The sequence below is a fragment of the Tasmannia lanceolata genome, unplaced genomic scaffold, assembly GCF_043159265.1.
Source record: "Tasmannia lanceolata isolate RefF3 unplaced genomic scaffold, GAP_Taslan_0.1 ptg000007l, whole genome shotgun sequence".
Taxonomy (NCBI): Eukaryota; Viridiplantae; Streptophyta; class Magnoliopsida; order Canellales; family Winteraceae; genus Tasmannia; species Tasmannia lanceolata.
The window spans coordinates 25,086,601-25,112,089 of NW_027518684.1; the positions used below are offsets into that span (position 1 = coordinate 25,086,601).

General features: G+C 44.5%; 1 protein-coding gene across 1 annotated transcript; it reads right to left on the reverse strand.

The window, feature by feature from the left end:
- Positions 1 to 3,127: 3,127 nt before the first annotated feature.
- On the reverse strand, positions 3,128 to 6,190 carry LOC143881177 (putative mannitol dehydrogenase). The gene is made up of 3 exons (XM_077384163.1): positions 5,682 to 6,190; positions 3,696 to 3,837; positions 3,128 to 3,521 (listed from the first exon to the last, which is right to left on the reverse strand). Exons 1-3 carry the CDS (start codon positions 6,048 to 6,050, stop codon positions 3,319 to 3,321), a joined length of 714 nt encoding a protein of 237 aa, XP_077240278.1. The 5' UTR covers positions 6,051 to 6,190; the 3' UTR covers positions 3,128 to 3,318.
- Between the last annotated feature and the right edge of the window lie 19,299 nt (positions 6,191 to 25,489).

The following is a 25,489-nucleotide window of genomic DNA, read 5'->3' on the forward strand; positions in this document are numbered from 1 at the left end:
AATAGACCGAATGTCCAAGTGGAGGCGTTCAAATTGAATTCTATCTTCCTACACCAGTCTGTCCTTTTGAAAAATCCAATCGTCATCTTGCCTAAAGTATCTGTGAAGATTAGGACCGTAAATCTGAAGTGATCTTATTTTCTTTACGGGATAAGACCATTAGAGGGGACGCCAAAGGAGCAGTACCTGGGGGAGGAGTGCATGCTGGAGTATCCCCAGGTTATTATCAATGGTTATTGGAGGGCATTGAAAATCGCCGGCCTAAGAGGGCCAGATTGGAAGAAAAGGAAGATTGAGAAATTTTCATTTGTCATAAACATCTTATTATCCAAAGCTTTCATTGTTATGACATACAATCTTTTATTTTACCTGTTATTATCTTGTAACCCATTCAGACATCATCAATGAAATGTGTTCATACCTTATCCTATTTTTATTTGATCAGAATACATTATCTCGATTATCAATGTTTTAATCTAGTGTTTATACTTCCATTTTCAAGATTCTTGAGTGAGCAGTCATTGCTTCTAAGAAAATCCTCATTTCAAAACCAACATGGTCTCGTCAGTCATCAGATTCCAGGTTGAGCAGAAAGTCTTTATCGCCACCTTCTTTTACTTCTCCTGTGTTACCCTTTTCAAACTTTCAGGAAATACTTTCACCAGTTCAGCCCACACCTGAACAAATGGCTGAATCTGGAAACACTCTGGCTGAAATGAACGAAATGATGAAGGCTATGCTCCTACAGATGAGTAATATGAACAAAGAATTAGCCCGTCTGAAAAGTGATAAAGGATCTACCTCCAAGGAACCTGCACCTCAACACCCTTCAATTATACCTCCTCCATCTCCTGTGGCAACTAGGCCTGCTGTATTCACCGTTGAGGATGACTTTGATGAGGAGTAATACGCAGAAGAAAATTATCACCCTCATCTAGATAGACTTGACAAAGGCAAAGGGATCATGGACAGGTTGGATACGCTAACCCAAGAAATGGAAAGCATGAAGTTCCAAGGCCCTAAGAAGCTAAATATGGCCGACTTCATAATATACCCAGGGGTCACACTACCTCCGAAATTCAAAGTACCAGATTTGGTTCCGGTGGATAAAAAAAGATATAGTGGCAGCTTAGACTACAAGTAAAACCTAAGTTTTACTGGTGGACAAAATAAACCGCTGGTATAAGTTTTAAGGACGGTATATTTATCGGCAAATTTATGACCACCAGTAAAGGTTATACCTGTGGTTTTTGCTACATTTATCGGTGGTCATAATGATATCACCATTGGTAATACTTGGTTTTCTTGTGAGCTCAATATCCGTCGTTGTATTGCGTTTCCTGGGATCATCTATTGCGCCAGAATCCAAGCCATTGCTTTGCCTTTTGTTCGCTGATTGGACAATCCTAAGCAATTAGTCCACTTAAGCTAAAGGCCCTGTTTGGATCTCAAGGAAAACATTTCTGATTGAAACATTTTTGTTGGGACAATTTTTTTCTTCCACGATTTAGGGAAAATGATATTGGATAATTTAGAGTGATATTATCATAATTTGAAGGTTCCTTAAATTCTATTTGATTTGCAAGGAAAAAAATTTGAAGGAAAGTTTTTTCCTGGGAAAATTTTATTCTTTTAATATTTTCAAGGGAAATGATTATGTGTGAAACTTGGATCGGGCCGGGTTGAGTTGTTGCTTTAAGATCCCACATCGGAAAAGGAGAGAAAGTTCATGGGCTATATATGTGGATTCTCCTTCTCCCTATATAGACGTGTTTTTAGAATCTCCAAGGGGCAGGCCCCACGGAGTCAGTTGGGCACTGTTAGTGCTGCTGGAAAACAAAATCGGAGAAGGTGAGACCCAGAACAACACAATATTTACACAGTGGGATAAGGGAGAAACAAAATGGTAGCAGACCTGGACCTCCCTCTAGTACGGTATGCCAGCACGGATGCTGGGCCCCAAGGAGGGTGGATTGTGAGATCCCACATTGGAAAGGGAGGAAAAGTTTTTGGGCTATGTATGTGGATGCTCTCTCTCCCCTTGTAGATGTGTTTTCAACCTCTCCAGGGGATGTGCCCTACGAAGTGGGTCGGGCAGGGTTAGTGCTGCTAGAAAACCAAACCGGGGCGGGATGAGACCCAGAACCGGACAATATTTACACAGTGGGGTCGGGGCGTGACAGAATGATCAGAATCGTACCTCCTACAGTACAGTGGGTGATGAGGACGCTGGGACCTAAGGGGGCGGATTTTAAGAACCCACATGAGAAAGGGAGAGAAAGTTCCTGGGCTATATATGTGAACCCTCCTTCCGTGTAGACACATCAGTATCTCCAAAGGGCAGGCCCCGCGGAGTGGGTTGGGCACGGTTAGTGCTGATGGAAATCAAAACCATGCTTGTTGAGACCCAGAACTGGACAATAATTACAAAGGGGATTGAGGCATCCCAAAATAGTATGTACCTCCCACCATACGGTGTGCCAACGAGGATGCTTGGTCCAAAGGGGGAGTGGATTGTAAGATCCCACATCAGAAAGGGAGAGAAAATTGCTGGGATATATGTGTGGGTTCTCCTTCTCCCTATGTAGACATGTTTTTAGCATCTCCAGGGGGAGGGCCTCGCGGAGTGGGTCGGGCACGGTTAGTGTTGCTAGAAAACAAAATCAGTGCCGGTTGAGACCCTGAACTGAACAATATCTCCGGGGGTCGGGCACGGTTAGTGCTGCGGGGAAACAAAAGCAGGGTTGGTTGAGACCCAGAACCGGACAATATTTACATAGTGGGGTGGTCGGAGCGTGACATAAGCTAAAAGAAGAATTGGAATTAGCACGAACCCTACCTGATTGAATGTAAATCCCCCAAAATTGATCAGTGTTGATTCAACTCATCTTTTTTAGTATTTAGAACAGTAGGAACAATTAGAAACATTTTTCCTTTCAAACCTGAAATCCAAATAGGGCCTCAAGTAAAAATTGATTAGGACTTGTTCAAGTTATCTTTTCACGGGTAAAAATACGATTATTGAGAAACATTTTTCCTTCCAGAACTTTTGTATAAAATTCCTGCAATCTAAAGGGGCCTAAAGGATTGATTATAGAAGTTTTATTTCTCATATTTCATCGTGTGTAATGTGCTTTTTTTCATTTGTAGCAAACATTGATTGTGTAATTACTACAATAAAAGTATAATATGATCTCCTTGTATAAGAATAAAAAAGGATAAAAAAATACCGGCATGTTTATCTAGTGATGGAACTCAATTCTATTAGAATTGTCCATAGCAAAAAATCAACCATCAGGAATGAGGGGGGCATGTGGGCTAATAAGCTTTTAAGGTGTTTCCGATGTCAATGACAAATCGGTATTTGATGTCATTTTTCTCAAGGCGCTCCATGACCGTGTTCACATAGTCCATCGAAATGAGCTCAATCTCAGCCGTTATATTGTGTTTCCCGGCAAAATCTATCATCTCTTGTGTCTCTTTCAATCCTCCGATAGTACTTCCAGCTACAATTCTCCTTCTTGCAAAATCAAAATTAAAATGTGAAGTGAATCAGGATGAGAATGCACCCAATTGAAGCATTTCTCAAACTTATCCTCTTAAATTGAATATTTCCTTCTAAAAAACAAACAAAATTAGTCACAATCAGCATTAAAAGACTCATAATAAGCGTGAGAGTGATGATTGTATAGATACCAAGAGGAGAGGGAAAACAGGAAGTTCGAGGGCCTTTGCGGTGGCCCCCACCAAAATCAGCTTCCCATGAAGGATCAACGGCCTCAAAGGGTGATGAGCGGCCACCGTATCGATTATACCATCCATTGTGTTTATCGCTGCCTGCAAAACCACACCAATTCAATAACACGACAATCCTACCTTTAAGAGTCTTGATATCCATCCGATTTCGATCAGATGGTTCTTATACTATTAAAATTTGCTTTATGGTTTGCATTCAATGGGCAAAAAATCAATCAATCAGAGGTTTAGAATACGAACATCAATTCAATCAATCAATCTGATATTTGGACATTTTAGATCAATGATTTCGCTTGCACCATGTACAATACAACAGATGGGGCGAGACTCATGCTCAAGAGTAGGGGTGCAACTCGGTCTGCTTAGGTCGGGTTCAACAAAACCTAGCCTAACCCGAGTTAGTATTACCGTAACCCTACTGAGTAGGGCTGCAACAGGGTCAGGTTGGGTCGGGTTTTTCAAAACCCTAGGCTAACCTTGGATCCCATTATCTCGGCCCTGACCGGCCCTAACCCTGAGTCAGGGCCGAAAAACCTCAACCCATTGCCCTCCCTACAGGGCTCAGTGTTGGCCCTGGCCCGCCCTGATTGGCCCTGATTGGGCTGGGCCGGGCCAGGTCGGCTCTAATTGACCCTAATGCAAATACCTGTTAAGAGTGCCAAAAATAAAGCAACCACTTATCATATAGAACAAAATGATCAAGAAACAGAGAAATGGAACAAAATAAGACAATATGAATTCAACAACATGGCGGGCAACAGAGACAATTAATAATAATAATCTAAAGAAACATCAATCCAAGATAATAGAAAACATTAGCAAAAGAAACATGCACAGATGGTTCAATTCTATAATAGAAAACTTAGGGTCAGGCCGGGTCAAGGTACCTGAGGCATTAACCCAGAACCCGACCCGACCTGAGTCCGGGTCTAAAAAAATGAACCCTGACCCGCCCTTAGGGTTGGAAAATCCAGTCCTGACCCTGTTTGGGCTCAGGGCGGGTCAGGGCTGACAGGGCCAAACTTGCACCCCTACTACCGAGCATAGGAGGGTCAAGTTGATCAAAATAACTTGATTTACCAAATTGGCTAAGGTTAAGCATGAGTTGGACCAGGCAAAAGTTGATCAAAATAATAATATAAAAAAAGATAGTACAACACTAAGATTTTGAAAATTATGATAATATGTTAAAATTAAGGGAAGGTGTCACCTTCTGGTCTCAACTCATCAACTGTAACCCAACTTGAAATTAAATCAGGTTGGCTTCACTAACCCTAACGCAACCCAGCTTGAGGCAATTCAAACCCAACCCAAGCTGAAATTGGCTTGAACCTGGCGAGTTCAGGTTGAACTCAGGCCGAGTTGCATCCCTAGTCAAGAGCCAAGGCGAAGCACACAATATTTCTCTGAAACAACCAATTACTCCAAAAGCATAAGCCTAGAATTGATTTTACTTAATCCACTCCCCCTCAGGTGTGCCCTTCTTTTGGGTTGGCTTTACATGTGGATTTTTTATATCACGGAGTACCTCGATTTTGAGCCCCGTGCCTGATACCATGTCAAAACAACCAATTATTCTAAATGCTTAAGCCATTAGAGTTGGTGTTATTGAATCATTTATGCTTCAACATATTAAAGTATAAAATATTAAATAATCCTAACTCCATGAGAAATTGGCCATTTCACATGGTATCAGAGCAAAGGTCTTGAGTTCAAAACTCCTTGATATTAAAAATCCACATGTAATGAACAACCAAAAGAGGGGCCACATGTGCAACGTATAGACTAACCCTAAAAAGAGGGGCAATTCTCGGGAGTGTTAAAATATAAAAGATTAAATAATGCTAACTCCAGCAGCTTAAGCTTTTAGAGTAATTGGTTGTTTCGCAATTTCATCTACAACCTTGCCACCTAAAGACTGATACCTGCATTTTCGCCGGGTCACGGCTGACCAAGAACGCGTCGGCACCGAGTTTCTCAATTGCTTCATTCTCCTTACTAGGCGAAGTGCTTATCACTGTAACTTTCAGTCCTAAAGCCTTTGCAAACTTCACTGCCACATGACCAAGCCCACCTAGTCCCACCACTCCAATATGCGAACCAGGCTTAGTTAGCTGGAAGAATTTCATGGGACTATACACTGTAATCTCGGCACAGAGTAGTGGCGGACCACTGTCCATTGGTAGATTGTCCAGGAAGCGAACTGCGAAGTGCTCGTCGACAACCAGAATATTGGAGTATCCACCTTTTGTAATTGTCCCATCCTGGTCAGGGTAGCTATAAGTCTGCACCATTTACGGGCAGTAATTTTCGAACTCTTGGTTGCACTTGTCGCAGTTTTGACATGACCCATCAAGGCATCCAACGCCTGCCTTGTCACCGACTTTGAATTTCTTCCCCTTGCTCCCTACTTCGGTCACTACTCCAGTGATCTCATGCCGGCGTGGAGATAAGAGAATTAGGAAGGTTGTTTGTAAGGTTGCAACTCAACCCACATCGGCCCGACCCAAAATCAACCTAGGTTGGGTTTAGAAATCATGGATCTTGGGTTGGGTCAAGTTTCAGGTTGAAAAACTTGAGCTAATCTCGGTCGGGTTTAAAGAAAAAAAAAACACAAAACTTGAAACCTGACCAGACTGATAAGTGTGATATGATTTTCTTAAATACTTCTTAAATTAGATGCTAAATTATTTTCAGGAGTATTGATATAACTGTTTTCAATGAGGTGATCATGTTTGTGATGTGAAAAAGTAGTGAACTTCTTAAATTTATTCACTTGACAGCTTAAATTTAGAGATTTTTAGTGTTAAGGTTTGTTGTTTTCTACACCATGAAATTAATCACTGTAATAAGCTAAACAATAAAAACCAACCCCACCTGACCCGACCCAACCCAAGAAACTATCTTGGGTAGGGTTGGTTTATGAATCTTGGGTTTTCCCCTAAAGACTCGATCCAGCCCGAGATAATTTCTCAAGTAGGATAGGGTTTTCCAAAACCCGACCGACCCGACATGAGTTGCAACCCTATTTGTCTGGGATGATTAAAAAATATTTAACAAGAAAGGGGGCGTTAGGCCCAAAATTGGTAACAGATGAGGCAGTGACGAAGGAGCTGATCTGGCGGGTCCGAACTGCTGAACTGATTGAGAGTTCCGTCCTGCACAGAACACAAGATCTGAAGACCAACCCAGAGTCATGACTCCGGACGGGCCCTTCGACAGTCAAGTCAGTAATGGGCACAAAATTAGGAAAACCAAAGTTAGATGGTCTTTTCTCCTTAGGAATTCGATCCTCTAAGGCATGGGTGAAGGCTATTTATGGTGAGAGCTCTGGGCTCTCGGCCCATGTGTGGACTTGATTTTACCTGCTCTTGGCAGATTACCAGGCTACCCCTGGGGCAGGTGTCAACTCCATGGTGGGCCCTTCGGGAGCCACTTGTCGACAGCTAATTGGATGTGGCTTTTCATACCCCATCATTTGCCCCCACAGTCATTGTAGTGACTTGGGGAAGCATGAGAGGTTGTGCTCCCGAGCGGTTGAATGAGCCGAGGTTCGGGATGAAGTGCGTAGGCCAGCTTCCGGTGTCTTGCCTAGTTCGGGACGACCAGAAATATGAAGTGGAATATCCTGGCCGGCCAAGCCCTTTGCACGGCCTGAGACGACCAGAAATATGAAGTGAAGTACTCTGGCCTGCCAAGCCCTTTGCACGTCCTGGGACAGCCAGAAATATGAAGTGGAATATTCTGGCTGGCCAAGCCCTCCGCACGGCCTGAGACGACCAGAAATATGAAGTGGAATACTCTGGCCGGCCAAGCCATCTGCACGGTCTGGGAAGACCATAAATATGAAGTGAAATACTCTGGCCGGCCAAGCCCTCTGCACGGCCTGGGACAACTAGAAATATGAAGTGGAATACTCTGGTCGGCCAAGTTCTCTGCACGACCTGGGACGACCAGAAATATGAAGTGAAATACTCTGGCCGGCGAAGCCCTCTGCACGGCCTGGGACGACCAGAAATATTCTAGCCGGCCAACCCCTCTGCACGGCCTGGGACGACCAGAAATATGAAGTGGAATACTTTGGCTGGCCAAGCCCTCTACACGGCTTGGGATGACCAGAAATATGAAGTGGAATTTCCTGGCCGGCCAAGCCATCTGCACGGCCTGGGACGACCAGATTTTTGTCGTTTTATGCACGTGCCATATTCTGGCCGGCTTAGGACGACCAGATTTTTGTCGTTTTGTGAACGCGCCATATCCTGGCCGGCTTGGGACGACCAGATTTTTGTCGTTTTGTGAACGCGCCATATCCTGGCCGGCTTGGGACGATCAGATTTTTGTCGTTTTGTGAACAAGTCATATCCTGGTCAGCTTGGGATGACGAGATTTTTGTCGTTTTGTGAACGCGTCATATCCTGGCCAGCTTGGGACACCAGATTTTTGTCATTTTGTGAACGCGTCATATCCTGGCCGGCTTGGGACGACCAGATTTTTATCGTTTTGTGAATGCGTCATATCCTGGTCGGCTTGGGATGACCAGGTTTTGTCATTTTGTGAACGCGCCATATCCTGGCCGGCTTGGGACGACTAGATTTTTTACTCGGACAATTTCTCATACTTATTCTGTACACATATTCATACAAGTATATACACATACTATATTCGCATGTATTATACGTATCCCTATGCGTATACATACGCGCCGCCTCGCGTTGTGTACCCTGCTTCATTAATGAGGGACACGTGGCGGCCCTTGGTTTGCGAAGGTGAACCGCCTCAAGCCTCCAATGCTATAAGAAGCGGTAACTTACCTTCACTTTTCACTTTTCACTTTTCACTTTTACTTTCCCTTTGCTTATCTTCTAGTCTGCCTTCGGGTCTGCGGTTAGCTTTGTGGTCGTGGTAGTCGCTGAATTAGGTGCTTTCAGACCGGTAATCTTCGTTTTAGCGCGTCTTTCCTTTATTTGAGTTTGGCTTTCTCCGTCTTTTCTCTTGTTTTTTTATTCTTGATGTCCAGTAGTAGTTCTAGTTCTGAGTCAGGCCCTAGGTCGTCCTCAGGAGGATCCGCCTCTGCTAGCAGTTCATGGTCGAGTTCGTCAGAGAGGACAAAATCTAATCCGACCAGAGTTCCCGGCCCGTACATGGCAGGCCATAGGGTGAACATAGTTTCCCTTGACGAGTTCGTAGATAGTGGGGACAGGGTGATTTTTGACTTAAACACCACCCCAATCCGAGCAGATAGCCCCTACCGGGCAGAGGCGAGTGAGGGGAGCTATATGGCCGAGGCGTCCACCTCTTTTATTCCGGGGCGGGCTGCAGAGGTCATAGCCAAGGCTCGGATGGACGCCAATACCCAGTACAATATTCAGGCTCTTTACGAGGAGAACATCCTTGATAAGTCCAAACTATGAGAGATTAGGGATAGGTATTGCATTCCTAAGCGGTTCAGGTTGAGAGCGGCAATAGAGGGAGATAGGACTAGCAACGACAGTACCGATGTCTGTGTTTACGACAAGGCCCTAAGAGCCGGACTTAGGTTCCCCTTACATCCCTTTTTTACTGAGGTTCTCCGATATTACGGCCTGGCCCCGGCTCAGGTTGCGCCGAACTCATGGAGAACGCTGGTCGGCTTTATGTGCCTGGTCTGAGGTCGTCTCCAAAGAAACTTGTCCATACTGATGTTCCGTATGTGCACACGCATCTGAAGAGGCATAAGGGCGGAGGTTTGATCTATATTAGCCAGCGTCCTGGAAAAACAGATTCCTCTATGTCGAGGACAACAAACCTACCGGGCCCTGGCCGGTTCCTTTAAAATGGTCCACCCCCGACACGCTTGTGTTATGTCACAAGCCGCTCCTGGAGGGCGAGGATAAGCTCACGTTTGCCTAAGGCAGTGAGGAGCTGCAACGAGAGGGCCTGATTCATTGCTCGGAGTTCTCTAGGGAAGAGATCCTGGTTGGGCTCGCCATTAGTACTGCGACCCGGGCACGTATGGGGTTTTAGGCTAGCCTTATTCCTGAGCTTTCTTTTTCTTTCGTTGTTATTGACGCCGGCTTTATTCTTGTTGAATTTCAGAGATGCAGAAGCAGTCCGCACTGGAGAAGGTGAGACAGAATGCTTTTGGGAGGGGCCAGAAAAGGAAGGCACCCAAAACTTCCAGTCCTACACTAGTCAGGATCCACCGCCCAGAGAGAGTAAGCTAGCTGTGAAAATCGTCGGCGCCTATGGCCGGGGAGCTGGATCCGGGCAGAGCGCGGTCCTCGGCGTTCCATCTACCCTTGTGCGGCCCGTGGACAATGTTTTCCGCCCCAACTGGGCCGTTTAGAAGAGCGACACTGGCCTGGGGGACAGCCGGGCTGCTAGGGAGATAATCACCAAGGGCTTTCTGAAGGAGGATAAGCTCAAGGTTCTGAAAGAGCCTTCGGGTACGGCCGAGGAGGCTATGTTCTCTTCAATCTACCAGGTACTCTGATTTTTAGTTTAGCGTACCCGTTCACTGTCTGACCTGTTATTCATATCCTTTCCTTATATTCGCAGATCAGATGTTACTATAATGACACTTGTGAGAAGAGCAGGGGCTTCTCCACCGCGATTACTCGATCTGAGGTTGAAATCGGCAAGCTGAAGGAGGAAGCCAAGGAGCTGAAAAGGTCCATTGATGAGAGGGACAAAGAGATCAGGAGGCTAAACGGCAAAATGATCGCCCAAGGGGAGAAGGCCCTCGACGCCCTCAGCAAGCACAGAGAGAGAGAGGCCAAAAGAGGCTGTGGGAGGCTGTACAGAAAAAAGAAGACGACCTCGTCAACCTATCCACCGAGTCCTACAAGCTGGGATTTATAGACTGCCTTGAGCAAGTCAAAGGGGCTAATCCAAATGTCGTCCTGGACGACATTATCCTGCCTGAGCCGGAGGCCAGGGGAGGTGATGAGCAGAGCGCCCTTCCAGTTGCGGATGCCCTAGAGGCGAACGACCCTCATCGGGACGGCAGTCGCGAGGATTCTTGGTCTTCTCGTTCTCCTCTTTTTGCCTGGCTTAACTCATGTGACGGATTCTTTTTGTTACGGCCCTTGGAGGCTCATTTTTTGTACATCTGCCCGTCTCGGCGTTTATGAATAGAGAATATTCTGAATGTCTTACAAGTGCTGGACTTCGTTGCTTTCTCTTGTGCTCGTAGATGCTCAAAACTTACCATACTTGGTTCACTCCCGGTCTCATTGGGGTGAACCGGAGTGAGCCAAGCAGCCAACCCGAGCTTAATAACTTGAATCTTTATTTGAAATGTTGGTTTTTTGCCCCTGTTTGTTCCCGACCAGGAGTTGACTCCCGGTCTCATTGGGATGAACCGGAGTGAACCAAGCAATTAACCCCAGCTTAAGAACTTGGATTTTTATTTGAAATGATGGTTTTCTGCCCCGGTTTGTTCCCGACCAAGAGTTGATTCCCGGTCTCATTGGGATGAACCAGAGTGAACCAAGCAGTTAACCCGAGCTTAAGAACTTGGATTTTTATTTGAAATGTTGGTTTTCTGCCCCGGTTTGTTTCCGACCAGGAGTTGACTCCCTGTCTCATTGGGATGAACCGAAGTGAACCAAGCAGTTAGCCCGAGCTTAAGAACTTGGATTTTTATTTGAAATGTTGATTTTCTGCCCCGGTTTGTTCCTGACCAGGAGTTGATTCCCGGTCTCATTGGGATGAACCGGAGTGAACCAAGCAGTTAACCCGAGCTTAAGAACTTGGATTTTTATTTGAAATGTTGGTTTTCTGCCCCGGTTTGTTCCCGACCAGGAGTTGATTCCCGGTCTCATTGGGATAAACCAGAGTGAACCAAGCAGTTAACCCGAGCTTAAGAACTTAGATTTTTATTTGAAATGTTTGTTTTCTGCCCTGATTTGTTCCCGACCAGGTGTTGATTCCCGGTCTCATTGGGATGAACCGGAGTGAACCAAGAAGTTAACCCGAGCTTAAGAACTTGGATTTTTATTTGAAATGTTGGTTTTCTGCCCCTGTTTGTTTCCGACCAGGAGTTGATTCCCGGTCTCATTGGGATGAACCAGAGTGAACCAAGCAGTTGTTTAACCCGAGCTGAAACACATAGAGAGCTTGCAAAAGATGTAGCCTTTTTCATTGACTACGGGTTTTGGTGGAATTACAATGAGGTCCTCTCCTTGTGCCTTCGAAGGTGTCAGGTTATTGGTAGTATCTCCTCAAGTTTTTTGAATTCCAGGCGTGGGGGAGCTGGTGCTCGCCTAGTGTCTCCAGTTTGTAACTTCCTGGCCGTACGATTTCTTTCACTCGGTATGGCCCCTCCCAGGTCGGGGAGAGTTTGCCCACCCTTCTGGGTTGAGATACAGCCACCTTTTTCAAAACTAGATCACCCACGCGATGTTCTCTCAGGCGTATTTTCGCGTCGTGGTAATTAGACACTTTCTGTTTATAGGCCGCTACTTTCATGCGGGATTCCTCTCTGACTTATTCCAGCAGATCTAAGTTTGCGCGGAGCCCATCCCCGTTGAACTGCTCACTGAAGTTGCTGACCCGGGGGGAAGGGACACCGATGTCAATTGGAATTACTGCTCGGTTCTAAAAGTCAAATTGAAGGGCGACTCCCCCGTTGCTGTGCGCGGAGTGGTTGGTAGGCCCATAAGACAGGGTACAGCTCGTCCACCCATTGTCCCGCTTTATCATCCAACCTCTTCTTGATCCCCAGGAGGATAATTCTGTTTGTGACTTATGTCTGCCCATTGGTTTGGGGGTGCGCTACAAATGGAAACCTTTGCTCGATTTTCAGATCTGAACAAAACTTTCTGAAGCTGCGGCTGTCGAACTGCTTGCCATTGTCTGTTAGCAGGATGTGAGTTACCCCGAATCTGCAAACTACCGACTTCCAGAAGAAGGTCTGTATATTCTGCTCCATGATCTTGGCCAGAGGTTCAGCCTCCGCCCACTTGGTGAAGTAGTCTATAGAGACTACAACGAATTCGCGTCCTCTGGAAGCTGGTGGGAAAGGTCCTAGGATGTCCATCCCCCATACTGCAAAAGGGAGCGGACTGACGATCGCGGCCATTGGCATAGCCGATTGATGAATGGTGGGAGAGAACTTCTGACACCTCTCGCACTTTTTGACAAGGTCCAGTGCGTCTCGCCTTAAGGTCGGCCAATATAGGCCTCGCAAAAGCACCTTGATGGCCAGGGCCTTGCCCCCCCCAAGTGTTCTCCGCAGATTCCCTCGTGTGTTTCTTGTAAGGAATAGGATGCGTCGCTTGGCCGGAGGCATTTCAAGTACGGGAGGGTGTATGACTTTTTGTACAGGTTCTCACCATTGAGGGAAAACCTTGCTGCTCTCTGTATCACTTTGCAGGCTTCCTTCTTTACTTCTGGAAGCTTTCCGCTTCGCAAATAATCGATGATCTCGTCCATCCAACATGGCTCGTTGTCGACCTGCATTACTTCTACGAACTGATTCTCAATACTGGACTTCTTCAAAAACTCCATGCTTATATTTTCGAGAGCGGTGTAACATGAAGCTGCCAACTTGAATAGTACGTCTGCCTTCGTATTTTCCGTTCTTGGGACCCTGACGACTTCGAAGCTTTCGAATTTGTCGGCCAGGCGGCAGACTTTTGCCAGGTATTTGATCATTCGCTCATCACGGGTCTCTTACGTTCCTTGGAACTGGTTGATGACTAGTTGGGAGTCACAATATGCTTTCAGTCTTTTGGCACGGGTTTGGATTGCTAGGTTCATTCCGGCGATGAGAGCTTCATATTCTGCTTCATTGTTGGACACACGAAACCCAAACCTCACCACGTATTCTAGGACGAGGTTTCGGGCCCGGTAAGGATCACACCAGCTCCGCTGCCTAGCTTGTTTGAGGACCCGTCCACATACAATTCCCAGGGCAATTCGGTTTCCGGAGTCTGTCCTTCAGATGGAGTAGCAATTCCTTCAGCCATGGATTCCTTTTCGGCTTGGGCTTGCCCCCAGGTGTAGTTAACTCCTCTCCACCTGGAAGCCGGACTATTCCTGCTTCTGACGCGACATCCTGCAAGGGCATGGTGCATTCTGCAACAAAGTCGACCAACACCTGAGCTTTTATCGTCGGCCGGGGCAGGTATTGGATATCGAACTCGCTGAGTTCCACTGCCCACTTTACAAGTCGCCCTGATGTGTCCGGTCTGTGAAGGATTTATAGGAGTGGCTGATCCGTCAGGACTTTTATTGTGTGCGCTTGAAAATATGGCCTTAGTTTTCTGGCTGCCATGATAAGGGCATACGCCAACTTTTCCACCCCTTGGTATCTAGTCTCGGCGTCATGTAGGACCTTGCTGACATAGTAGATTGGTTTCTGTTAGTTATGCTCTTCTCGAATCATCACTGCTGCTAGCACCAGCGGGCTCACAGATATGTACAATATTAACTCTTCTCCCAGCTCGGGCTTGCTCAACAACGGTGGGGAAGCTAGGTACTGCTTCAGTTCTTCAAACGCGACTTGACACTCCAGTGTCTAGGGGGCTGTTTTGATCCCCTTAATGGCATTAAAGAAAGGGAGGCATCTTTCCGCGGATTTTGAAACAAAACGTCCTAGCGCGGCCACCATTCCAGTAAGCCGCTAAACTTTCCTTATAGTGGTCGGTGGGCCTAGTCCAACCAGTGCCTTGATTTTCTCAAGGTGTGCTTCGATTCCCCTTTGGCTTACCATGAAGCGCAGGAACTTCCAAGCGGCAACTCCGAATGTGCACTTAGTCGGGTTGAGCTTCATATTGTGTTCTCTCAAAACTTGGAACGTCTCCTTCAGGTCGGATATATGATCTGTTACCTTTTTGCTTTTGACTAACATGTCGTCAACGTAGACTTCCATATTCCTCCCGAGTTGGTTCCTGAAGAGTTTGTTTACGAGTCTCTGGTATGTAGCTCCGGCGTTTTTTAGACCGAAAGGCATGACGTGGTAACAGCACGTTCCCTGATTCGTTACAAAAGATGTCTTGGGTATATCGGATTCATACATTCTGATCTGATTATACCCAAAGAAGGCATCCATGAAGCTCAGCAGTTCATGACTCACAGTAGCATCTATCAATTGATCGATTTTTGGAAGCGGGTAGCTGTCCTTCGGGCAGGCCTTTTTCAAATCGGTGAAGTCAACGCAGGTTCTCCACTTCCGGTTGGATCTCTTCACCATAACAACATTTGCGAGCCAGTCAGGGTATTGAATTTCTCGAATGAAGTCAGCCATCAAGAGCCTCTCCACTTCCTCCTTGATTGCTTGCCGCCTCTCTAGGGCGAAATGTCCTCTTTTCTGATTTACTGGCTTACAGGTTGGATCGACGCCGAGTATGTGCGTCCTGACCTCAGGGTCTATACCAGTCATGTTCGTGGGGGCCCATGCAAAGACGTCTGCGTTATCTCTTAGGAACTGGGTGAGCTTCTCTAGTCGTCTTCGCCTAAGGAAGAGCCGATTTGAACCGCTTTCCCACTGTCATCTTGGTACAATGGAATGGAGATGAGGTCCTCGGTTGGTTCATTTACAACGGTTTGAGCTCTGTCTCTCAGATCGAGCAGTTCATCGGTAGTGTTTCTGATGCATTTTTGCCTTTGAGCGCCAGGGCATAGCATTCTCTTGATTTCGGCTGGTTTCCCCTGACCTCGCCCACGCCATTAGGGGTTATGAATTTTATTTTTTGGTGGTACGCAGATGCGACGGTGCGGACGAGGTTCTGTCCGGGTCTTCCTAAGATAGCGTTGTAGGCATAACCGGCCCTTACTACTGTAGACACCCCATTTTGCTCTGCTTTAATCAACAAAGAAGTTAGTATTCTTGTTATCAGTCTTTTTTCAGTGTTTTCCATTCCCGCGTCCGTCCCTTATGCTTTCTCAATCTTGCGATCATTTCCGCAATGTTCCGCATTTTTTCTTTTCGCTAAGTGTCGAGAATGGTTATTCAGAAGAATCCAAGCCAGGGGAGAATTCGTACCCATTCGGTGGGCCCGCATTGAACATTTATTGAAATTTGGACCCGTTTGGGGGGCCCGCATTGAGCATTTCCTATTAAAATGAGATCAAACAGGTGTGCCTTGCATTGTTTTTAATGAAGAATATGGTTTTTAAATTCATTTGGATCCGATAAACAAGATCAATTCCCATGATGGGTGGAGTGTATTTTTGCCAATCTGATATGGACCCATCATTGTGAAAAATTAAAATTTAAAGCTGTGGCTCATCAAATGGACAGTTTAGATCATGCTACTAAAATGATTCGCGGAGCATGACCAATTTACATTTTTGGCCGGCAAGTTGAACGGTTTAGATCTTCCCATGAAAATGGCCTCGAGGTACCATCTAATCGCTTAGTGGCTCGTAAAATAGATGATCGAGATCACCTTGCATGAAGGCCCGGCAATGGATGGTTTGGATCATTTCAAATGGGCCCCACGCATATTCGGTCAACCCTCTTTGGATTATTGGAAAGTGAATATACAAAATTTGTTGCTTTTCTTTATTAGCATGGTAAGCAAGAAAAGGGCATGCGTGTACGTGTATAAAAAGAGACAGCAAGGTTTTCTGTTTTTAAAAGGGATTGAAGTATTGGCAAGAATTGGATATAGAAAGGATTGGCCGTGAAGAAATGGAAAGAGAGGAAAGAATTGGCCGGCAATATGGGCAAGCATCTCTGCAATGCTTAAAAAGGAAAAAAAAAAGAGGAAGGAAGCTGCTCTCTTGGGCTACCTTCCTTCCTTCTCTTTATGAGTGGGGAAAAACAGCAAGCAAGAGAGGTTTTTTGGGGGAGGGAGAGAAAAAAGGAAAAACGGAAAAGAAGAAAAAAAGAGAAAAAAAGAGGATCTCGATCGCTCTCTCTCGCTGGACAGACGGAGGACTCTCCCATGCTCTCTCTCAATCTCTCAACAGTCCCCATCTCTCATATACCTCTCTATATGGCCCTCTCATCACTGGGGAGGGAGGAGGTTTTTGGATTCAACGGTTTTTTAAAAGAGAGATATATAACAGAGCAGGTTTCATTCCCATCTCTCCATTTCTCTCGACTCCCCACCCATCTCACTCCCTCAAACACCCACTCTCAACCTCTCTACTCTCTCATCCCCCTCACCCTCTCACACCTAATCCTTCTCCATTAATCTCACCTTCTTAAACCCACCCACATATAAAAAAAAACAAAAAAACAAAAAACAGAGGATCGTTTTTCACTCTCGGGGTTGCTCTCCATCTCTCTGTTCCTCTCTGTGTCTCTCTATCTCTATACTCCTCCACATCTATCTCACCTCTGTCTCTCCCTCACTCTCCCTTCCTATTTTTCAATCTCCTCCAATATCCCTCTCCACAGCAGTTTTTTTTTTAAAAAAAATTAAAAAAAAAAACGTGAAAAAAACAGAGCATGCGATGCTCTGTTTTTTCCACGTTCTCTCTCTCTCTCTCTCTCTCTGTTCATCTCTCCCTCTCTCTCTCTTCATCTCTCTCTCTCTCTCTCTCTCACTCTCGTTCTATCTCTCTCTCTCTATATATATATCTCTCTCTTTATCTCTCTCTCAAATACTCTCTACCACTCTCACACTCTCCATCTATATCACTCGATCTCTCAAGTGAGGAAAAACAAAAGAAAAAAAAAAGAAAAACAAAGAAAGAAAGAAAGAAAGCGGGAGGTGGGACAGTGCGTCTGCGGGATTTTCGGACTCTGCGGCTCTTGGATTGGGCGGGGATCTCCACTAGAGGTAAGTACACTGTTCTCGAATTTTTCCCGAATTATCTGGTATTTTTTTTAGATTTTTGCATGATTTTCAAGCATTTAAATGAATTTAATTGAATATTATATGTGTGTGCTCAAAATCATGATCTGCATGGGTGTTTCAATTCCGTTTCGTCCCGAAATTTAATACAACGATCCATCTAAATAGAGTAAGATAACCATCGGATCGGATCGGACATCGAATCAAAGGTTTTCAAAAATTTGAGTGAAGAATGGTATTTTATTTAAAATAATGGCTGAGTAATTACGAAATTCGAAAAAATAGCCATCTCAGGATGATCTATTTTTTGAAATTTTAAATTTTTTTTGTGTTCATCACATCAGAACAAGGTTGGAGGACGTTTTCCGGAGTCGTAATTTTCTCAAAAATCGTGTTTTAAAAATAGAAAACTCTTTAAAAATATCTTTTCGACGGAGAAAAATAAATTATATACCAAATGGATTCAAAAATTAATGACATTTCGTGGGAAAATAATATGATACTGGTACATTCTACGATGAATGTTTGAGAATTGTTGGAATAGGTTTGGTATATTATTTTATACTTTCTTTGAAAATTATCAGATTTTGGGAGAATTTTTACAGACATCAGATCACAGATAAAATTCCGAAAATTTTACAGTAGTCTTATATTCCATCTCTCTAGTTTCTGTAAAATTTTCAAGTGATTTAGATCTTGTTTCATATGGGATGTAGTTTTAATTCATAATCTGGTCTGAAAATTGAAAAATCCGAAACTGATAGTAAATAGTTTCCAAAATTCATGAAAATCTCACAGCATGCTATTTTTACTTATATTTTACTACTGTAGAAATTTCATTGAATTTAGATTTCTATTTCTAGTAGTTTCTGTGTTATTTTTGCAATCTGGTCTTATTGTTGTTAAATCAAAATTAAATATGACCTTAATGTAAAAATCTGTAAAATTCATCCAGTAAGCTACATGCATTTCCATCTTGCTGCTGTACAAATTTCGATTCATTTCGAATTCGTTTGCACTAATTTCACTTGTAAAATCACTCACATGTTTAAAATTGATAAATTCCATTGAAAATTCAAAATTAATAAAAAATCATTATCAAAATTTCTAAAGAACCTTACATTTTTGTCGCATGTTCACTCCTTAATCCATTGAAACAGAAATTTTAGGATCTTTAGATTTCCCTGGAAAAATGGACAGCGCATCCATAATCGTATCCCTATTGCACTCGATCTTTGACAATTTGAATATTTAAGTTATAACACGTTGTTGGCTCCGAGGTTACTGTCCACGGAAATCCTGAGATATGCCAGGCAATAAGGTGCTATAACCTAAGTATTAAATTGCACAAGGAAAGAGCGCACGATTCCCTTCCTTGGATGCCATTCGAGGCCGAAATTGGAGAACCCTAGAACCTTTGGTATTCCTTAAATGTCCAGAAACTGAAAATCCTGAAAATCTGAAATTCATTAACTTTAAGAACTGAAATCGATTCATCTCGTGTCTCTCGGAACCATTGGATTATGGTTTCCGTCGTAAGAACCATTAGAGCCCAATTTAGGAACACTGGTGTCGTGTCTTGTCCTAAGTTTTAGGGAGTCTTAGGTTTTAGGAGTCCTAGAGTTAGGAGTCCAGCCTCATCATGTACGTTTGCTATGGATAGCAACCGTGCCCTAGGTCTAGTTACACTAGTCACCCAATCTTTCCCTAGGACAAGCCTAGTAAACTAGGATGTAGGCTAACCTGCATTAGTCTAAGGAACAACTTGCATTTAGATAAGAATCATATAGCATCTTAGATGAAATCCTAGGATAATAAAATTCTCAACTTGAATTAAATAACTTCTCTTAAAACTGTTGAAACAGTCAATCCCGTCTAGGTCGGTGTCTTAGTTGAGTTAGGCATAAGTAGCTTAGCTTAGGTGCACCGAACTACGTCGACTCTGATCCCAGTGAGGCTTGGGTACGTAGGCAGCTTGGATGTCTGATGGCATACCAACCGCGAGTCGGCTCCACAACAAATGTGGAGTTTTGTATATTTATTTTATTATGAATTCTTAATTAAAATATGTAGGATTTCCTTGAAATTAGAATTTTAGGAGAACTTTCACTTAGATTGAATCCAGACAAATTAAGAAATCAAGATACACATTTAGGATTCATATTGAAATTAGATTTTAGGATGCATGTCACTTAGGTCGCACACTAATAAAGAGTTGAATGAGCCATTTAAAATAAATTCAAAAGAGTTAACTTTTGGAATCGAAGACCGATTATAGGGCAGGAATGGTGCATGTGGTGGATAACTCTCCATACCTTCCATCCTTGTAACCAGGTAGCGAGTTTAGATTTCTGGTTAATTTTGGGTCCTAGATCCCACATCTAGGTGGCGACTCTGTCAGTCTCTTTTGTGTGTAATTCGGATTGCCTTAGTGATCCCCAGTTCACATAAAAGATGAATCAAAATTAATACTAAAATGCACATGCCAATCGCGTGGGTACGAGAAACCAAGAGAGAGCGTGGCGGCTCGCGCCCCACCCCTCCCGCGGGATCGGGTCCCACAACTACCAGGAAGTTGACCATAGCAAATGCCTGACAAGGAGGGTCGCCGACAAGAACGGGAGGCTCGATTTGTCCTTCGACTTTGACCACCTCTCCCAAGAAGCCGAACATATCTGAATTTACAGGCCTCAGCAGATCATCTCCTATCATCATCTATTTGAAGGCGTGATAATAGAGGATGTCCGCAGAACTTCCATTGTCGACCAGGATTTTTTTCAACTCCCAGTTTGCAACGAGCATAGTGATGACCAGGGCGTCGTCGTGAGGGAGTATCAAGCTGTCGAAATCCATGTCTGAGAAAGAGATCTCGTTCTCTATTTTCATCTTCTTATCACAAGTGTGAACGGCATTGACTTGGTGGGCGTAAGCTTTTCGAGCGGATGACGAAGTTCCCCCAGCTGCTGGCCCTCCCATAATGGTGTTTATGACCCCATTGGGCAAGGATCGGTGGATTTCAGGACGCGGGCTCGTTGGGGCAGGAGACTCATGCCGCGCCAAGGGCGGCTGGGATCGTCGAGGGCTTCGACCCTTAGGGCTTCTCTCCCTGGGCTTCCTTCTGCGGTCATCCTCTTTAACTTACTTCCTGAGGTATCCTCGATTAATCAGCAGCTAGATTTCTTCTTTAAGGTGCCTGCACTCGTAGGTGTCGTGCCCGTGGTCTCCGTAGAAATGGCAGTACTTCGAGTTGTCTCTTTTATTTCCCTTCGAGAGCATTTTGGCCCGCCATTTTAAGAAGTCTTCTTCCTTGATGGCGGCCAGAATGCGCTTTCTAGAGGTGTTGAGGGGGGTGTAACTTTCTTCCTTCCTCTGGGGGCTCTTTTCTCTTCGCACAACTTTTTCGTCCCTACGCTGCTTGGTGGGGTTCTTTTCTTCCTCGGAGGTTCTCCTCTGGTTCGAGTCAAGGCCGCCTGAGTCTCCTCTACGGATATGAATTCTTCAGCCCCCGCCATCAAATCCGCCAGTGACCACGGGTTTCGGCGGGCTACCGATTGTCGAAAATTGTTGGACCTGGCGCCTGCGAGAAGTGCGTTCGTGGCGGCTGAAGGATCTAAGTTCGGCACCTGAAGGGCTTCCCTATTGAACCGGCTAACAAATGCTTTCAGAGACTCGTTGTCCTCTTGCCTCAAGGCCATCAGTGATGCTGTTGTTTTTCTGGGCCATCTACTACTCATGAAGTGTCAGGCCAGGTCATCTCCAAAATCTTCGGAGTTATCTATATAACTAGGCTTGAGCCGCGAATTCCAGTCTCTCGCGGCTCCCGTCAAAGTAGTGGGGAATGCCCTGCAGAGGGGTTCGTCTGACGTGCCGTGGAGGAGCATCATAGTTCTGAAAGCTTCTAAATGGTCCACGGGATCGGTGGTTCCATCATATTGCGGAACCTGCGGCATCTTGAATCCTCTAGGTGCCGGTGCGCGCAGCACTTTGTTAGTGAAAGGCAGTCTGCTTGTGAACGTCCTCAAAGTAGGCCGGCCCTGGTCCTTTGCCAGTTCTTCGATTCGGTGGTTTATCTCCTCGAATCTTCGTCGCATCGGGTCAGCCCTTCTTTCTTCTTGGCCCATCGGCCTGTTTCTTTCCTCCACCGTTGGACTCGCGGCTAAGTCGGAGTGGCTTTCTAAGCTCCTTTGACGACGCCGAGATTTCTTCCGGGGCGCGCGATCCACCTTGGCTTGGCGCCTCTGTGCCGATCGAGACCGTGACCGGTGGCGGTGATGAGGCTCTGTTTGTGCATGTCTGGTTCGGGAGTGATGGACTCGTCTTGTGGAATGGAGGTACAGGCTCTCTCCTGTGGGCACTCGGTCTTTCCTGCACAGGTCTAGAGGCTTCTGGGGGATGTTGCGGAGGCACTGGGACCAGATTTTTGTACTGATCAACAAGAGTAGTCATCTGTTGGAAAAGCGTATGGATTTCTTCTGGAGTAGGAGCAGGGTTGAGGTGTTCCAAATGAGCCGGGCTCTATTCCACTATTGCAGAAGGAGCTACTACCTGTGAGGCAACTCGCTCGCTCCGAACCCCGCGAGGCACCTCGGCTCGGGCTGTCCGGGCAGTTGATACCTGAGCACTCCTCCGTCCTGCCATTTTATAAGGGGGATTTGAACAGCTTTTAGTTCAGGGTCCCACGGATAGCGCCAATCTGTTAGGCCCAAACTTGGTAACAGATGAGGCAGTGACAAAGGAGCTGATCTGGCGGGTCCGAACTGCTGAACTGATTGAGAGTTCCGCCCCACACAGAACACAAGGTCAGAAGACCAACCCATAGTCGTGACTCCGGAAGGGCCCTTCGACAGTCAAGTCCGGAATGGGCACAAAATTAGGAAAACCAAAGTTAGATGGTCTTTTCTCCTTAGGAATTTGATCCTCCACCTTAGCATGGGTGAAGACTATTTATGGTGAGAGCTTTGGGGTAGTTGGGTTACCTACCTTAGGACAGGTGTCGGCCCATGTGTGGACTTGATTTTACCTGCTCTTGGTAGATTACCAGGCTACCCCTGGGGCAGGTGTCAACTCCATGGTGGGCCCTTCGGGGCCACGTGTTGACAGCTAATTGGATGTGGCTTTTCATACCCCATCAAGGGGCATCAGGAATGATTTATAATAATAACAAAAGATGAGGGCGTTAAGAGAGGAGCAGACCCAGGGACACAAGCGTAGGAGGTCATGCCAAAATCATCCTTGAGAAAATGAAGGTCTGTATGACAGATTCCACAATACAATATCTTCAAAGTAACGTCGTTGTCCCCGTTAGCCTGCAAAATCGTTACAATTGAAATTTACAATAAAAGTGAAAAAATCATGATCCCAAATTCAATTAAATTGAATTTCTCAATACCTTCTAGAGAATTTGAAGGGAGACAAGATGCCAGATTTATCTCGAGCTGCCCAACCAAAAGCCTTTTGTGGGTATTCTTCTTCAGGCAATTTCGACATCTTTGTTCTTTCTTTTTACCTCTCCTTTCTCTCCCAAAGGTGTTTGTAGTCATGAAAACAGAATATGGCACGTCTAAGCCATAGTGTTTTTTTATAGCGTATGATCACTATGTGTTGAAAATAATCCAAATAAAATTTAGAATTATCATTTCCTAGTTTTTCTGATTTATCTTTTTTAATATTTCTCTTGCTTTAGTGAAAGAGATTAGTTTATTTTAAATTTTACTACTATTTCGGAATTTTCTCTTATATAATTCATTTTAAAGTAACTCTAGTTAAGAGACGTTGTTGAGTTAAATAAAGAGAAGTTATTTCCTTCTTTGAGACTAAAAACATGTTGAAAAATCAAACACGTAAATTTAGGCACTTTTTCACCTAGGAAAGTTTTCTACGTTAGTTTTATATTTACTTTGGACAATCTTCCATGAACAAAACTTGTGTTGAGTAGGAAACTGCTCCGCAATTCTGCGTGAGCGAGTAAGATTCTTCCAAGTTGAGGACTCTTTAACGCAAAAAATACTCAACTTTCATGAGGACCATAGTACCCCTAACCCTTTAATGCAGCTACACTTTGAGGTGAATTTTTTTTTTTATCTTTTGTGAGGACAATTACCCCTAAACCCTTTAACGCCCATGCTGCACTCTCTAGACGAAAAAAATTTTAACTTTTTTTGAAGACAATCATACCATTTGCCTTATTATACTTTCTTTTTATGCCTTCTTTTCTCCTTCCTTCTCGATTCCTCTTCGGCCTTCAATCTTTCTCCTCTCCGACTTTCCTTCCGACTTTCCTTGTAAAAGCTTTCTAGGAAAAAGGAAACATCCTTAAAGAAAATTTCCTAGTGGCCAAACGTGCCCATTGTGATTTACAAAAGAAAAACGGGGAATTCATTCCTTAAAAATATGTTCCTGGTGGCCAAACGTGCACATTATGATGTACAAAAGAAAAATGAGAATTCATAAATTTGCCCCTTGTTCTTTCTTGGGCCACCGTCTTGTATATAAAAGGGTAGTCATAGATACCTTGTAGTGGGCTGGCCCAAGGAAGAAAAGGGGGCGAATATAGCATTACCTTTTTCAAAACTAACTTGTGCAAAGTGCAAACTATGTAAAAGTCTATTTTAGATGAAAAATAATATGGCAAGGGGTATTATCGTCCTCATGAAAGTTAATTTTTTTTTTCGTGTAAAGAGTGCAGGCTCCGTTAAAAGAATTAGGGGTACTATTGTCCTCACGAAAGATAAACTTTTTTCCAAAAGTGTGGCTGTGTTAAAAGGGTTAAGGGCACTATGGTCCTCATGAAAGTTGAGTATTGTTTTTGGGGAGAATTATATGATGGGTGGCCGTGAAAACACGTGAAGTCTTGGAAAACAGGTATGACCCACTTTTTTTGATGATCCAAACCGTTCATCTGTTTGGGCACAACATAGATAGGTTGTGCCCCAAAAATCATTTCCATTGGATGATCCTAACCCTCCAATCTGAACTGATCTGAATATGGAGATTTCCAAAAACCATTTATGGAATCTTCTACAGATCGGAGGGTTAGGATCATCCTATGGAAATGATTTTTGGGGCACAACCTATCTACGTTGTGCCCAAACAGATGAACGGTTTGGATCATCAAAAAAAAGTGGGACATACCTGTTTTCCAAGACTTCACGTGTTTTCACGGCCACCCATCACATAAATTCTCTGTTTTTGGGTTAAAGAGTCTCAACATGGAAGAATCTTACTCGCCGGCGTAGAATTGAGGAGCACTTTTCTACTCAATGTTGAGGAGCAAAGTTTTGTTCATCTTCCATGGGTCCAAGTGGCTAATTTTAAGGCTGAGGAAACCTAACACGAATTAGATTCTAGGAATTTGCTAGCCAATTTCTCGGAAAGCCATTTTGAGGCAATTTCTCGGAAGGCTAATCCTAATAGACATTCTCTGGGCCCTGCGTGTCTACATTTATGTGATCATATCTATTTATCGGAAGGCTTAGTCCTTTTCCAGCTGAATCCCGTTGAGAACATCTCTTAGGGTTCGCCAAAAAAAAAACGCTAAGCTGTTGAAATTTGTTAACCATAGGATTTTCATTTTCTAATAGGCCAAGACCAGGTGAGCTGCCTCATGATATTCTGCAAGATCAACTGTCTTGATTGAACATACATGTCGCTATGTGGGAACCTTAGTCCTCATAATTGATCTTCAACGTTAATCGGGATCCTTGTATATATAATTAGGGAAATGATATCACCACAACCGTATTTTGATGATCGCACTCCTCACTTTATTAAAAAGTATGACATGGCCCGTACCATAAGACGATCCAAACCGTCCATTAGATGGGCCACACCCTAAGTAGGTTGTGGCCCAAAAATCATTTCCATAGGTTGATCATAACCCTCTGATCTATAGAGGGTCAGGATCAACCCTCTATGGATCATGTTTTTGCCACATGAGCATGATCCGATCCGTTGATTCGATCTGGAACAACTTGTCCTGCGAAATGCTGTTACGAACA

Bases quoted from the DNA above. Each gene is read 5' to 3' on its own strand.
- LOC143881177 (XM_077384163.1), bottom strand. From the start codon at position 6,050: ATGGTGCAGACTTATAGCTACCCTGACCAGGATGGGACAATTACAAAA. The intron at 3,838-5,681 runs GTATCAGTCTTT...GTGGTTTTGCAG, and splicing joins GTGACCCGGCGAAAATGCAG to GCAGCGATAAACACAATGGA. The intron at 3,522-3,695 runs TATCTATACAAT...TTGATTTTGCAA, and splicing joins TGTTTTCCCTCTCCTCTTGG to GAAGGAGAATTGTAGCTGGA.